Source organism: Kryptolebias marmoratus, linkage group LG2, assembly GCF_001649575.2.
Source record: "Kryptolebias marmoratus isolate JLee-2015 linkage group LG2, ASM164957v2, whole genome shotgun sequence".
Classification (NCBI taxonomy): Eukaryota; Metazoa; Chordata; class Actinopteri; order Cyprinodontiformes; family Rivulidae; genus Kryptolebias; species Kryptolebias marmoratus.
Genome location: NC_051431.1, coordinates 23,752,377 through 23,768,651, shown reverse-complemented (window position 1 = coordinate 23,768,651; position 16,275 = coordinate 23,752,377). Strand labels below are relative to the sequence as shown.

Genomic DNA, 16,275 nt, shown 5'->3' with positions numbered 1-16,275 from the left:
TCCAATGTCTCCTCTTTTCTGTCCCTTTTATGCGTTTGTTCTAGTCTTTTCACTTCTTTTTCTAGGTCACTTACTTTCTGTGCCCGTTGTTTCTTTAATCTACTTGCCAATTCTATACATTTACCCCTAATTACAGCCTTCGCTCCATCCCATAGTATCGCCTGGGACACTGCCCCATTATCATTCAAGCGGAAATATTCATCTATTGTTTTCCTCATTTGCTCCTGGACTTGTGGATCATTCAACATAGAGACATTCAATCTCCAATATTTAAAATGTTTTTCCTTTTTCATTCTTAATGTTATTCTGACTGGCCCATGGTCTGACAAAGTTATAGGTTCAATACCACTATGTACTACCCTATGAAGATCTTGTTTAGATATAAATATCATGTCCAGTCTTGAGTACGAACCATGTACGTTTGAGAAGAATGTGAAATCCCTGCCCTGTGGGTTACATGCCCTCCACGAATCCACCAGTCCCAACTCTTCTAGTATATATTTCAGGGCTTTCGTTTTTTTTTTGAAGCGGGCCCAGTTCTGGCGGCAATTTATCTTGTTTTGGGTCCAGCACACAATTAAAGTCCCCTGCTAAAAGTATTACACCCTCTGAATCTTTTGTTAAGACAGAGGCAACTTCTGTAAAAAAGTTTGGATCATTCTCATTTGGGGCATATATATTCATTATTGTTATGACCATTCCTTCTATTGATCCCACTACCATCACATATCTCCCCTGCACGTCCTTCACCTCCTTCTGCACTGAAAAATAGGTTGTTCGGCTTAGCAAAATCGCCACCCCCCTCCCTCTGCTTTTTGGACAGCTGGCAAAAAACACTTGATCCACCCATTCTCTTTTTAATTTCTTGTGTTCCAGGTCATTAAGATGGGTCTCTTGCAATAGGGCTATTGAACTTTTAAGCGATTTTAATTGAGTTAGTATTTTCTTCCTCTTTATCGGGTGACCCAGTCCCCTCACATTATAACACACAATATTTAAATCACTCATAACATATCGTTGTTTTGGCAATGTCAACCTCCTCCCCTGCTTTTTGTCCCTTCAAACTTATTTCTGAATGTTGCATCCTATCTGTTTCCATCTCTTGTTGATCATTCTGTGTGGGCATGAACATGTCAAGAAACAAGAACATAGTAACACAAAAACAGTTTGAACAAATTAAACCCCTAAGACTCCCATGAACCCGACTGATTATGTTAAGACCACATATAAACTGTAGTGGCCTCCCAACCAGCCCCTGATGTAACCAAGGCAGAGCGCCGTGTGCCCATAGTCGCTCTGGGGAATAAGCACTAAGTGCAGTCCAGATCACAAACCAAAGAAAAGCAATAATTCCCTGGTGAGATCTCCACCCAATGAAATAACAATAGTAACGCATGGTGGTATCGACCACCCGTGAGATATTAAACACTTGAGATACATATTCACTATATAACTTAACATTGGTTGTTTGCATAACGTCTTCTCCTCCCCCTTAGTAATTTTTTTTTCAGAACATACCTTTTAGTCCTTAAGAGCTTCTCTGTTCTTGAACATTTTTCCCCACCACCGTCTTAAATAAAAACTTTTAAGTCCGCATCTGGCAGCCCCTCGTTTCCATGTCTCCTGTTGTTGGTCCTCGTAGACCAGGCCTCCTTGGAGAGCACCGCTTCCATCCTCTCTCTCTCACTCATCTGCGCCGAAATATTGAACCTCTCCAACGTCGGTAACGCGTTGAGAAGAGAAGGGAAGGTTTTCGTGCCGCCTTCCAAGTCGATTCTGAGTTGTGCTGGAAAACGACATTTTGCCTGTATTCCTCTTTCTTTAAGTTGCCTGATGATGTTCCGCAGTCTCACTCTTTTCTTTTGGACCTCTGGGGAGAAGTCCTGGTCGAAGTATATTCTTTTCCCTTGAAGAACGACTTGTTTTTGTGACCATGCCTGTTGCAGCACCGCTTCTTTTGTGGTGTAATTCATGAAGCGGACAATGATGGAGCGTGGCGGGTCCGTGTCAGCTGGCCTCGGTCCCGGCGCTCGGTGCGCTCTTTCAATGCTTAAATCTTCCTGCAGAAGAAGCGTGCTCCTGATTAATTCCCTTACGAAGCCCACCATGTCCTGTTTCTCTCTTCCCTCCGGGACCTGGTAAATTCTGAGATTGTTACGGCGCAAACGGTTCTGCAGGTCATCACACTGGTTAGTAAGTAAGGCCTCACGTCTCAGCAAGTACCGAAGCACCCTCTCATTTCTCTGGCTAACTTCTTCCGTCGTGCAGGTCCTACTTTCTGCTTCTTCCAGACGTTGCTCTAGCGTGTCCATGCGCTCTTTCAAGTCTCCTACTGATGTTTCGAGCCTTGTTAGAGCAGCTTTTGTTTCAGCAAATGCACTCTGGTTTTCTTTCCTCAACTCCTTTAGTTCCCGCAGGACGTCGGCTACGGTGTCATTAGCTTCGTTAGCTTTTCTTCTCTCGCTAGCTGTGGTGTTAGCCTGCTGCGAGTCTTTTTTTCTCTTTGGACTCTTTTTGCTCAGTTTGTTGTTTACCAACCGTGTTTCTTGTTGGCATCATCTTCTTATTTATGTTTTCTCTTAAGGGGATATCCAGAAATTTATATAATTTGCAGACTTTTCCTCAATCTCACGGGAGCCTCCACCCAATGCGACCGTTTCAAAACATGGCACCACCGGAAGTCGCGCATTACTTTCAGTCCTCGTGTCTGAGTGAAACACCTCAGTAGTCAAAACATGTGTATAAATACTTCTAAATGTACTTTCTGAGGCGCATCACATTCTGTAATGAGCTCCAGGTGAGTTTCAGGTGAGCTGCTTCTCTCTGCTTCTCACAGACCTGCGGATTTTTCTTTAAAACATCGGAACATGCGAGGCTGTTGAAATATCACCGATAACATTTTATGGTCAAATGGACACGTCAGAGCACTCTTATTTGTCACTTTGTTCCATAAACTGTTTCAGGACATGCTGGTGAAAATATCAGGATAAAACCTAAATACTATACCTCCTTTTCGACCACTGCACTGCTGTTAACCAACTCTACAAATGCCCCTTTTACACAGACCCTAACGGTCCCGGTTCCACTCTACTTGGCTCGCTTTGCGAGCGTTTATATCTGCATTTTTTCGAGGTCGGCCCTGCTTCTTTGGTCCCTGCTTCGGAGTCGGGCCGGCCCTGCTTTGTGGGCGGCGCAAGCTTAGCTCCTGTTCGCTCATTGGTCGTGGGTGTGACCAGATGCAAGCATAAAGAGCGAACGGTAGGAATATAAACAACAGCGTTAGCTTACCCTGCAACATTTATGCCGTCTGTCCTCCAGCTGAAGGCGCTGTGAAGCCTGAAATCTCCGGCGGATAACAGCTGTCCTACTCCGCGCAACAATGGCGGCATCCAGAGCATTTTTTCCACTGCGCCTCTCTTCCTGAAGTCTCAGGAGAATCCCCATAAGTTTAAAAAACAGCAACAACACAGGGCCAATGTTGTCCATAGCGCTTCCGTTGTTTACACAACTTGCGCTAAGTTTCGGTAGCGCGCTGCGGCCCCGCCCCCCGCAACACGAGAAAGCGTTCCTCTGCTACCGACCAAGCTGGCCGGTGTAAACGCGATGCATTCTTTGTAGAGCCGAGCCGAGTAGAGCGAAGTAGAGCCAGACTTCTGAATTAGGGTCCCTGTAAAAGAGGCAATACTCAGTCCTGTTCACCAGCTTTAGTTTTGGTTCAGGTTGCAGATGAAGTCGGTAAGGTTCCTAATGAAAGCTTGTACTGTGGCTATGAGGCCCATCTGCTTTCTAAACATAATAAATCCTTCATCTTTAGCCGGCAAAGCATCACCGTTTAATTGAATCTCTCCTTTCGGAGACTTAAAGAACGGCGTTGGCAGCATTTTGGTATTTCTGATCTTGTCAGACAGGTTGTTTCCCTTGAATTTGCAGATGTTAGAGCAGGTCGAAAACAACTACTCTGCACCCTAGCGTGCTTTTCACCTTATGAATTGATACTTTTTGTGTGGCTGTAAAATCTGAAGCCTGTTCAGATCTCCCTATTTAAAACACTTTAATCACTTTCTGCCAAGCTCTGTATTGGTGTTTTTACCATAAGATCTTTTTTTTTTAACCTTATTCAACTGGCAGTTAGAAGTACCTTTTAATTCCAAAGGCGCAAGAAAATAATTAAAAAAAAGTGTAATTAGGTGTAGTTCACTATTATTTAATATAAGTTGCCAGCAATGCACAATTGTTAACATCCGCATTGAGATGCATCTAAGAATCTGGAAACTTCCACAGCTTCAGTGACTACATGCTCAGACTTGAGCTAGGGTTAATTTCATGATAAAACGGGTCAGAGAATCGCGAGGCAGAGTGTCAAAAAGCCACACAACCTCCCGTACGTTGCAGATATTTTTGTGCTTTTGTTTGCTGTGTACACAGTAAATTTGTGGTGTTGCTGACCCCCAGCAGAATGCGGTATTTGGTCAGATTAGACAAGACTGGAGCGCTGACAAAAAAAAAAAACACGGGCTGCTTTTTGAGACATCACATCATCTTCAGTGAACCTGCAGTAAGGATTACTTCCAGGCTCAGATAGGGAAAGGGATAATCATCAAGTTGGCAGCAGGTGCTGCATCTTAGGCTTGAACTGACATGCCGGGATTATCCTTACTCAAGTGTCACATGGGTTAATAAGGTCACAGGAGAGGCTCGTTTCTCCTCTAACCAACACTGGGCCAGGGCTTCTGTACGTGTCGGAATATCCAACATGAGTTGCAGCTGATCTTTAAGACCACGACGCTTATTTGATTGGATGGAGAGAGACTCCGCTTTGACAGTTTAAGCACATCTCTAATAGTTTTATGAGGTAAATAGCGAAGTGACGCCCAAACGTCAACGTATGGTTCCACTGGGAAGTCTAAAGCAAATTTACACTTTGTCTTTGAACGCCAGGGATCAGGAACTACAGATAATTACACAAAGCAGAATAAACAGTTTGCTGCAGCTGAGACTATTTGCAGGATGGATGATCTCACAAGTATTAGACGTGGTATTGTAGATGCTAACTTGTTTTGAAGTACTGACTTTCTGTGTTTGCCTTTTACACTGACCATGCCGCCCTGTCTGTGTTTTAAAATAGGAGTGCGAGCAGCTTCAGAAAAAGTATGCGATACAACAGGACGAACGCCTCCTCGAGCACACTCAGCAGCAGCACATCCTTTACCAGCAAGAGCAACAAATCCTCCACCAGCAAATCCAGGTATCTGCGGCCGACAGCGAGCTCTCGGAAAGTTCTTCACCAAGCCACCAAATGCAACAACTAAACTTAATGCAAACTATAAAATAAGACATAAAAGGGGTATCCCCTACATCAAATAGTGCAGTTTGATCTTTACTCCAGCCGTTTTCTAGATGTATTGAAATGAGGTGATCACTCAGTGTAAACAAAGCACCGTGCCAAAAACCACGTGGAAGCTTGAGTCCTGTGATTGACCTACATTAGGCTGGCTGTAGTCTCTGTAGGGAAACAAACATGGCAGAATCGGACGAGACTTTCAGGTGAAAATCAAAGGGTGAATCTGCTCCTAAAAGCCAAAGAGAAAAGAACAAGTAAGACGAGTGTCAAGAATAAATATCAGGGATCAGACAGTATGGTGACATAAAGACTGAGCTGGTCATTCAAACACACATAGCCTTTTGCAAAACTTCTGCTAGACCGGTAAGTTTAACGTTTCAGTGTTTCTTTTTTGTTTAAACTCTAGTCTAACACTCAAAACATTTATATTTTAAATCTGTATTATCTCCAGTCTGGGATTTGCTTACAAGCTGCCTATAAGTTGCCTACTAAATTGGATTAGGCCAGACGAGGGTTGGCCCATGGCTAGAATCTTGCCATTACGTCTTTTGTATATCACTTATACCAGCGGTGTCCAATCCTGGTCCTGGAGGGCCACTATCCTGCATGTCTTAGGTGTCTCCCTCTTTGACACACCTGATCTGAATGACTGAGTGATTAAAAGGCTTCTGAAGAACTTGAAGACCTGCTGAGGAGCAGAGAAACAGATAAAACCTGCAGGATATTGGTCCTCCAGGACCAGGATTGGAGACCACTGGCTTATACCATTATAGTGTTGTACACCCAACTTCAGACTTGACTTGATACACCGGGAGTGTCCAATGCTGGACCTCGAGTACCACTGTTCTGCATGTTTTACTTGTTTCCCTGCTCCAACACACCTGATTCAGTGGTTAAATTCCCTCTTCATGTTCTGCAGAAGCCTGTTAATCACACATTGATTCAGATCAGATGTTTTGGAGCAGGAAAACAAGTAAAACATGCAGGATGGTGGCCCTCGAGGACCAGGATTGGACACCCCTGTGGAACACCTATCAGCATACTTTACTCAACAAAGCAGAGCATAAATATTTACCAATACGTTAAAATTGTCTGATTTCTCGATCCCAAACTCTCCTATGGATGTCACAGTTGTTGACCTGTTTTCAGTCACTTCATCTGTTTCTGTAGGGAAAAAAAAAACAGATTTGACTTAAAATGTTTACTTTATGGACACCTTAACCATCAATACGAGGAAAAAACGTGCTGATTTTGTGTCATACTTTGTGAAATTTCTCTTGACCGGTCTTCGTGACTTCGCAGTGAGCACTTTTAATGTTCTGACATTTCACGGCAGCTGCATCACATCCTCACAGCTTCTGCTCACATTATCCCCACGTTACTTTGAGTCACGCCAAACGAAACGCTGCTTTCGTGTCTCATCGTTTGTTTTTATATGTAAGATTTGACTCCTAATTCCAAACCATTTTTCTAATAGAAGGGTGGCTGTGTGTTTCTTGTCGCTGCAGGCCATTATGTACCTGACTACTGTTACTATCCTGAGACACAAACAGCTTGTCTTGATCTTACTCACTGTCTGACAGCAAAGCACGGACTGTAACAGTATGCATCGTTTTTTTAAAGCTGTTTTTAAACACCGTTTTATGTTCTTTAACAGAACATTGTGGTGGCATCTTACAGCTTTTTAGACAGCATAGAAAGAACGGGATCAAAATGTATTGTCGCATTTGTGCAGAGTCAAATAAAGCTGAGTTTGGAACTAAATTCTCATAAAATCCCTCGGCTTCACCTCAGAAATGTAGTTCATTCCGTCATGAAATCTAAAATATGTACACATTTTTTTTGACTGCAAAAGATCTTGTATATGTGCTGCGGAGTCTGATTGAATTTAGCTTCTACTTTGTAAGTTTGGACATCAGGTTAAAGGTCAAATCTGCACAAACTATAGGTGTGAATCTTTGCTGGCCTCATAATTTAATTCCAGTTCACTCCCCCACAATCTGATGCCTCTCAGTGTCTTGCATCCTCCAATCTCTAGATACACACACAAGTTCAGTTTGATTAATAAAGACAAGCTGTCAAATCAATTTCAAATATGTTTTATGTTCTAACCTTAAAAGTCCAAATACTGATGCAATCTCACCTTGAGCAATCTGGTCTAGAGCTCAGAGTTCTCCATGATTTAATGAATGAATGAATTAAAAAGTAGCATTTCTTGAAGGAATGCATATCTTTCTTAATCTTGCATGTTAAAGTTTCAAACAAAGCTTTCATACGATCTGTTAGCACTAGGGTTATATGTTACGGATGACTGTCTACTATGACCACACCAAACTTTAGCTCAGTATTAGTAAAAAAATGACTGAGTCTTAGTCATTTTTGTGCTGGCTAAGTTCATTTAACTGTCGCAGCCGTCTTGATTCAGATTGACTTTACAAGTTAATCACTTGTAGTTGAACATCCTAATTAATTTCTTACAATTTCAGTATAATCTGTCAACTGGTTTGTGAGATTTTTTGCTGACAAACAAACAAACGTAAAGGCAAGTTGTCTTTTCAAGGCAGCAGGTGATATTTACATTAGACAAATAAGTATCTTATTTTTTTTTTCTTTGTGAGGCAGATTTTACTGACTGCAGCGCAGCCGTGACACCATTTGCTCCTCTTGTGTCCGAACACGTTACAGGAGCGTCTGCATTGACTTTCAGCAGCAAGACTCAACATTATCTGCTGCTGCCTCTGTTTTTTTATTTTTTTTTATTGTGTTTTATTTTATTTTGGTGCTTTGGGGACAATTGGATGCAATTGTGTGATGCTGCCAAAATGCGGTGATTCAACTGCAATTTAAAAGTTTTGCAGAAGCCAAAAAATCACCAGTTAACCCATCATCCTGTGTAAACTACAACTTTTTAGATATCTCCTCGTAACTGATGCAGTTATTTACTAGGGTTGGGCATTAAATCTGCTAAATCTGCTAGCCGAGGACCTTTTCCTTTCCGTTCCAAGAGTCCGATGGATCACTGTGAGGGAGAGGCACGTATCCCGGCAGTAAAGCTGAGCTCACTTGTGACCTTAGTTTCCACTTTATAATATATCCTTTCAAAACAAACTGCAAGTGCATAAAGTGCATAAACGAACACCGGGGTGCTCGTAGTCGTTTGCTTCTTCTTCCTTTATTTTTCTTTTCAGGAGGGCATTGTCAAAAAAAAGCACAGTTAAGAAACAACTTGACATGTCACGACCAGGTGCTGGTGTTTTTTTAAAAAAAAAAAAAGGTTTAACTGCAATTTCAAAGTTTGGCTAAAGCTAGAAAATTACCAGCTGACAATCTGTCATATGATCTTATGTGGATTGCAAACTCTTAGTTGTCACATTTCGCTGGATTTATTTATCTACATTTACTTTTACCTTTTGCCGGCTTTGAATGTGTGTGTGTAAATTGCTGCAAAACTTTAATTTTAGTTATATATTTAGAAATAATTTTAAAATTGTGACTAAAACAGTAATAGTTACTTTCATCCCATAAGATGAAAGCGATTAGTGCCACCTGTGGCTCCGATTTCTGGGTAAATAGTTTCCTTTTCGCTTAACTCTCCCCTGCTTCTATGCTTTGAGTGAAATGTTTCTCTTTGCCGGCAGGGTCTGTCTTTAGGCCATGGAGAGAGCCAGCCCAGTCACTTAACCCACCAGCTTCAGAGGTGAACAACACACACGAACGCACCGATTACTCATCAGCTATTGAACACCGAACAATGAACTCGTGGTGCAGCAATATCGACCGAAGTGTTACATCACCGTCCTACCTCTCCTCTCTGTCCCGTCCTCCCTCAGGTTGCGTATCCAGCCCTCCAGCCCTCCGCCAACACATCCCAGCAACCACCTCTTCAGACAGCCCAATCAGAGTTCTCCGCCTGGCTCTGCAGGCATCATGCAAGGGCATGGTTAGTAACACCACAGCCGCCACAGCTTTATTGGTTTATTTGTAGAAACTGGTGTAGGTGCGGTGACTAAGCAAAAAAAAACCAAAAAAAAAAACAATGCGATCAAGTGACTATCGATAATAATCAGGTGACTGGTGTTAATGCACACCTCTGCCCTAAATGTCCAGTTATATTTTAGCCTCACATCTATTATTCATGAGCAGTTACCCCCAAACTAATTAAAGTCTGTTTGTTATTCAATACGTTAATTAGAACTCTGATTTTAAAAAAATTGGTTGGGGATTCATTAAAGATTTAAAGATGCTTGATTGTATTAAATTCTGTCTTTTGTTATCTGTGCATAGACATTGATATGTTATTTTTTTTCTTTTTCATTGTGTTTTGAATAATATATGAGAAGGCAAAGCTTTAGCTGACTGGGTGAAAGTGTGCAAACAAGGAAAACAGGCGAGTAAACACTTTAGACGACAGGAACACAATAACTTGTGATTACCGCGTTGAAATAACAGTTTTTATTCACCCACCGGGGTGATATCATTAGATGAGGGGGCCAGCTGGGATCAAGCATTATTACTGGGAAAGTGGTGCAATAAATGTTTTTAATAGAAGTAAGAGTTCACGACCAAGTTCGTGCCAAGTTTTGACCTTGCACACAGTAAACTTTATGGATGTGAAGTTAACTAAGAGGAGAGACATGTTGGTGGTCTTGATGTTGGTCCTGCAGAGGCCTTCAGCAGTTCTTGTCTCTCACAGGGGGTCAGCCATCAGTGCCGTACCAGCATGGTGCTCCTGCCATGTACCAGGCGCAGAGCGGCAGCCCGCCTCCCACCGGCCTGCCTCGAGTCTCCCTGCCAACCAACCCGCAAGCGGCGTCCGCCCGCCCCGCCGTCCCGTTAGCACCGGGTGTATCTCAGCAGCAGCAGGTGACCACAACGGCCAGTCGTGTTCTTTCAGCTTCTGCAGATGACGACTGGCGGTTAAGTGAGTTCTCGTTGGATGTGCAGGTGACCATTCAGGTGCAGGAAGTGGAGCTGGGAGGTGGGGCACAGAGACCTGGCAGCTTCCTTTCCACGCCAGGGGGACACAGGGTCCTCGGGAAGCAGCTGAGCGCGGACAACGCCGAGACCCACAGGTGACCCCCTCCAACAACCTGTCAACACGCCCCCTGGTGGCTGCCAACATTACCAATGGACAATTAAAGCAACTTCTTGTTCTGCCTTATAATTTTCAGAATGTGTAGACATCTGCATGCTGTTTGTTGTTTAATTATCATTATTTGTTATTCATTGTTTTTGTTTGGATTTTACTTTTTTAACATAAATTCACTACTTTTCCCCAAAAAAATGTACAAAAAATGAGACATTAATGCTGTTGCTCAGGCCAGATGATTTGTCTTTTTTATATATATATATATATATATATATATATAAATAAATATGTATATGTGGAGGAGCAGATCTGAGAATAAGCACAGTGTTTGTTGCCAGTTTTGAAAATTAAGGTAAATCCTTCATCATCATTACGGCGATGTCATCTTCAACAAATTCTCCACCTCAGTGTGTCTGGGTGAGTGTTTCTGTTAAGAGTGTGAACCTTGAGCGGGATTAGGAAAGTCCGTGACCTTTGTGATCCCATAAACTGTCCTTTGTAGCCAGGACTGTCTTCACTGAGAGACTGTACCAATCTGACAGTACGAGCCAAATTAAAACTTATTCCGTGTTTCATACAATTCTCAGTGAATACTTGAACTCTGGCCAGATTCAAGTGTTTGTTAGGTTGGTTGTTGGTATATTTTAGGTTGTTGAAAGCTAGATGAACGTCTGTATAGAAGCCTTAGAGCCTGTTGATTTTAGGATTTAATTGGTCTGTACCCTCCTTCCTCTTCAGTCGCAGCCTGGGCCGTTTCACATCCGGCTACGACCAGACACAGTTCAATCCCCACCTCTTCTCTGGCGACGCTGCCTCCCGGGGAGCCTCAGGAGTGGTCGGCTCCTACAACCCCTACCTGCAGGCAGCCTCCCTCAAAGTCCCCGGCCTGGAGGGCTACCAGAGCGGAGCTGTGGGGACCAGCAGCTACGGGGCTCCCTCCACACTACAGCAGGCCCTGCTCTCCCCAACTCCCTTGGACTACCGCCCCCCACAACAGCATGTCACCCCCACCCTGCAGGGCCTCCTGTCCCCTCGCCACTCGTTAACAGGCCACGCCGACCCCAGGTTGCCCCCCCAAGACTTGGCGGCCCTCTTAAAGAGGCAGAACCCCCGGCCCTGCTCAGCGGCCCAGACGCCACCCGGCGGCAGCGCGCCACAAGAATTCGGAGATATGCTGCTTCTCCGCCAGCTGAGCCAAGGAGACAGCCTGGAGCCGCCAGTGCCCCAGGGTGCCTCCGGGGGGCAACACTACCACCACCTCCTCCAGATCCGACCCCCGGAGGTTCCGCAGCAGCACACGCCTCAGGTGCCGTGTCCTCCCATACCTCACTCCGAGAGCATGGAAGAGGACGAGGTGCCGGCTGAATATCATCACCCTCATGAGGGTCTCCTGGCCAAGGCAGGAGAAGGACATGAGCTTCTAGGGCCCCCCCGAGGAGGAACCCCCCCTTACAACTCCCCCACACACAGGCACGCTGGCTACGTAAGGAGTGCTTCAGCTGCTAGAGGTAACTCCTGTTTCCATGGGTGCTTTAAATCTCTTGAGATATTTTTTCACAGAGAAATTAGTTTTCTATCATCATCCTAAATTAAAAGCAACACGCATCAAGGTTAGTTTTAATGATCTTTTTTATGATCTTTCTTCTCACTGATGTTTTTTCTTTATCCAACCTTTTCATTCAGAATCTGAGCATGTAGAGTGCAGGCCCCAGGGACAGGCCATGGAAGTGCCTGATCACAATGGTGTGGGCTATCCACGAGGACCCCAAAATGAGGCCTATAGATCTAGAGGACAGCTACAGCGCCACCACACCATCCAGACCTGTGATGATGCTTATGTGAGTGAAAAACAACTGCTGATTGGGTTTTTGTTGCCAGTTATGTTTTTGTTATGTTTAGGTTCAAGTAGATCAGATACTAAGGCTTGCTTTGTTTTTTTTGGCTAACAGTTTTCATAACCAGTTTTTGTTTAATTAATCCCTTATTCTCCTTACTAAAAATTGCAATCTATTTCTTTGATCCCCTTCACACCTGACACTAACATCCTTCTTGAGCGATCCGATTGCATTCAGATAGTGCTAAAATGTGTGAACAGTTTCAGTGCGCATTGAAAACATTTTCACTCAGGCCACACTTCCGAGGTGGTCGGTCCCCACTTTCTCTGCATATGTTTGGCAGTCTGAACGCAGTCTGTCCTGGACCCTACTGTAGGACCGCCTACTGAACTGACGTGCTGCATGACGCCACACACCTGAAAGTCTTGAGTTAAAAAAAAACCAAAACAGTTTGTTTAAGTGCTGGTTGATTAAAGTTAATTAAACAGCTATCCTTGGGAATATTCTGAAAATACAACTCTTTTTTTTTTTTTTTTTTCCTTCAGCTAGACTTTTTAATGAATTGTTTATCAGAATCCTTCTTAATAAAAAGGTCAGTGTCATCAGGATTGTATAAATCAGAATGGATTACCAGGACTCGGTGTGATGGTTTTCTTTTTATTGCATTTGTTCGGTTTGTTTTCAGAGCTGATTGGGCCTCTGTGGTCGCTGTGTAGTAAAATCTGCTTTGTCAATCAGTCAACCAGCCTCAGCAGCATTATGTTGCATTATATTCACCTGATTACCCACAGCAGTGACGGTACATTAACAGCGAAGCCGTGCTGTGTGAAGCAGATGATGCTGATCGCTGAGACACGGAAGTCACTAATCATTGTGTTAAACTTCGAGATAACTAAAAGAATGCGAGTCAAATGGCTCTGAACCGAACTGAATGTTAATGTCAAAATAATAAAAAATCTCAGATATCTACAGAAACGTCCGCAGACCTGTTGTCACGCAGTTTGTTGCTCAGCTGACAGCTCACTGCTTGTCATGGCCGTGTGTCTGCATACAGAGGGAGTAATTGACATCTCATTGCAACACATATTGGGTGTACGCATTTAGCTGTCAGGTGAGAACGCTCTCAATCAGAGCTGGTCACTTGCAATTAAATAACCCAACCCTGATGTCAGTGCCAGGTCTGAACAGGGCCTGTGAAGCTTTACTGTTAGTTTGGGGCATTTCAATTATTATACAGTATCGGCTCATCTTTTTTGCCAGGGAATTTTGCTGCTTTTGTTTGCACAGATGGCTGGATCTGTGTATGTATGCGTGAGTCTAAAACGTCCCTTGTTCTCGCTCAGGACCAGGCAGATCCCATGTCCGGTATGAGCCTCCTGGCCGGAAAGGCTCTGAGCTCTGCTCGCATGTCGGACATTCTCAGCCAGACTTCGTTGACAGGAAGCCAGCAGCTGCACCAGCGGGAAGAGTCAGGTTTGTATGAGATCTGTAGAGATCTGCAGCATTGTGGGAATTTTTTTCCCCCCCTTTTTTTTGTCGATGCCAATAAAAGATGTTTGTCGTTCAGTGTGTGATGTTGAGGGGGAGCTTCACGCAACAGCCTGTTACCCCTCATCCTGCACCAGTGATATGCTCCTTAGCTACAAGCACCCCGACCTGCAGTACAGCATGGAGCAGGCTGGGGTCTAACACAGGTACGCCCTGCAACAGTCTGACAGAAAGCTTCCATTGGACTGTATGGTATATGTTTATAATCTATGTTTATAAGACAGTAAATCAAATAATTGTCCATAGTTGAAAGATGTATAGTGATGCTCATTTTACCTAATTTATCTTTTTATTTTTTGTCCATTTTGTCTCCTTTACTGATTTTTATGTGTACAAAGATGAACCTTATCCATAGTTTGCTAATACAAACCTCATTCTTAAATTAGCAAAGTTAAAAAAAATAAAACATAGTCTGTCAAAAATAAAGTAATTGTTTCAGCTTTTTGCCAATTTAGCTGATGAGGATAGATAAGCTGATGTTATAGATAAGAGCTACAGTCACAGGAAAAAGAAAGTCCTACTCTTTAAATTCCAGAGTTTGACGCCACAGGATAGAATAAAAATCATCTGGTCTTTACCGCGTTCTAAAAGTATTTAAATTTTCCTCAAGTGTACAAAAACAAAGATTTCTTCATTGTCATAAACAGAAATGGGGCCAAAATGGAAAAGCTGTGTGTGAAAAATTAAGTCCACCCCATGAATCAACAGCTTGTAGAAGCTCTTGTAGCAGCAGTAACTCTCTGTAGTCGTGTTCTGTATGATTTTTATCAGTCTCACATGGTTGTGGAGGAATTTTGGCCCACTCTGCTTTGCTGCAGTGTGTACCATCTTTGTCCAGTTTCATCATGACCCAGTTTGGTCCAACCTTCAGCTGTCAGACAGACGGCTTTTCTAGAATCATTTAGTCTACAGAGGAGTTCATGGTGGACTCAGTGACTGAAAGGAGCCTGAACCATCAGCCTGAATTCTTTCCCAACAAGCCATGCTTTTTTAGTCTTTTTCTAATTGTGAAGTCGTGAACTTTAACCTGATACCTGATACCTGAGGCCTGCAGATTTTGAGTAGGAGCTCTTGGGGTTTTTTTGTCATTTCTCTGAGCATTACACAGTCTGACCTTGGGGTGAATTTAATGGGACGTCCTCTCCTGAGAAGACTGTCAGCTGTCCTAAATGTTTTCACTTGTCAATAATCTTCTCTCTGTAGGATAAGGATAAGGGACTCCAAACACTTTGGAAATGACCTTTAACCTTTTTTAGATTGATGAGCAGCAGCTGCTGCTTCTCTAAGGTCATTGCTGATGTCTTTCCTCCTTGGTGTTGTGTTAACACACACACCTGTTTGCTCCAGAGCAGCAATCTGACTAAACTCACTGATGATGATCAGTTAATCAATAAATTTGATCAGCAGCTCCTGGATGATACTGAACCTCCTAAATCCTGTGGAAGCAGTGAGAATGGATTTAGTTTTTCACACACAGCAATATTACATTGGCTTTGTTTTTTAAAAATATTGGCACGGTGGAGTCTGTTGTGTCTTGTAGACAGCAAAATAAATTGGGTTTAATCTTTTTCAGTTTTATTCATTTCATAGTTTAGGGCTTTTTTTCTGTCAAGGTCTGAAATCCTCATTAGGCTTCACCCATGATTTTAATTTGATTTAATTACATGTCCTGGTGGTTTGAAAATTTTAAATGTTATTACAGTCAAGCTAGTACTTTGTTCTTTATAAAAATATGGTCTTAAAGGTTCGAATATGTTTTGAGACACAGATCAGGTGAAAGTAAGTCTGAACTTGAAGTAGCAGACGTCAGACTAACACTGAATCCTACACTTTCCATATTGCATTTGTATTATTGCCTGAATTATTCCTACATCTGATATAATCTGATCTGTCTGACAGTAATACAATTTTTTGTTGCCTGCTAGAAAGCAGTTTTTGAAAGCAAAATGTGGCGCCCTTTTGAGCTGAGGTGGAAAACCATTGTAGCATTTATAATCTATTTTAGTTGAAATCATTGACAACACAAAGACTGTTGAAGACGTTTTCTGCAGTTTTAGGTGGGATCTTGAAGCAAAGTGTGAATTGTCTCTGTTTTTGTGTCTCCCTGCAGGACGGGGTGAACCCCTGCGTTTGTCGGTCCATATCAGCCACCCTGAGTTGTGTTGAGTTGAGAAGCATCACGCCAAACCACCGTTTTCTGTCACAGAGCGCCCATCTGTCTGTCTTCATCTGTCCCCTCGGAGGGCAGTCCACACAAGGGGGGGGGGTTACAGGTGGGAGGGAGGGGGGCCTCGGTGTTCAAAGGTCAAAGTGCCAGCATTTTCTACACAGACATCCAGCGTTGTTGCGTTGCAGGTTGTCTCCCCGTCTCACCTCCCATCTCGGGTAGATCGGGGTTCTACTACTCCTTCTTTTGACTCACCAATCCCACCACCCTCCCCCCCGCGAACCCGTCCACCCCC

At 43.3% G+C, this 16,275-nt stretch overlaps 1 protein-coding gene across 3 annotated transcripts in view; it reads left to right on the top strand.

Moving 5' to 3' along the window:
- The window catches only part of sik3 (SIK family kinase 3), a 52,472-nt gene extending 36,203 nt beyond the window's left edge, over positions 1-16,269 (top strand). For all 3 annotated transcript variants that reach the window (XM_017430641.2, XM_017430643.2, XM_017430640.3), the window contains 10 exons: positions 5,126-5,245; positions 8,980-9,038; positions 9,172-9,281; positions 10,035-10,204; positions 10,286-10,413; positions 11,169-11,938; positions 12,114-12,268; positions 13,609-13,738; positions 13,833-13,959; positions 15,924-16,269. In XM_017430641.2, coding sequence (XP_017286130.1) covers positions 5,126-5,245; positions 8,980-9,038; positions 9,172-9,281; positions 10,035-10,204; positions 10,286-10,413; positions 11,169-11,938; positions 12,114-12,268; positions 13,609-13,738; positions 13,833-13,954 — 1,764 coding nt within the window. In that variant the 3' untranslated portion in view covers positions 13,955-13,959; positions 15,924-16,269. The remainder of the gene's footprint in view (positions 1-5,125; positions 5,246-8,979; positions 9,039-9,171; positions 9,282-10,034; positions 10,205-10,285; positions 10,414-11,168; positions 11,939-12,113; positions 12,269-13,608; positions 13,739-13,832; positions 13,960-15,923) is intronic.
- The last annotated feature ends 6 nt before the right edge of the window (positions 16,270-16,275 follow it).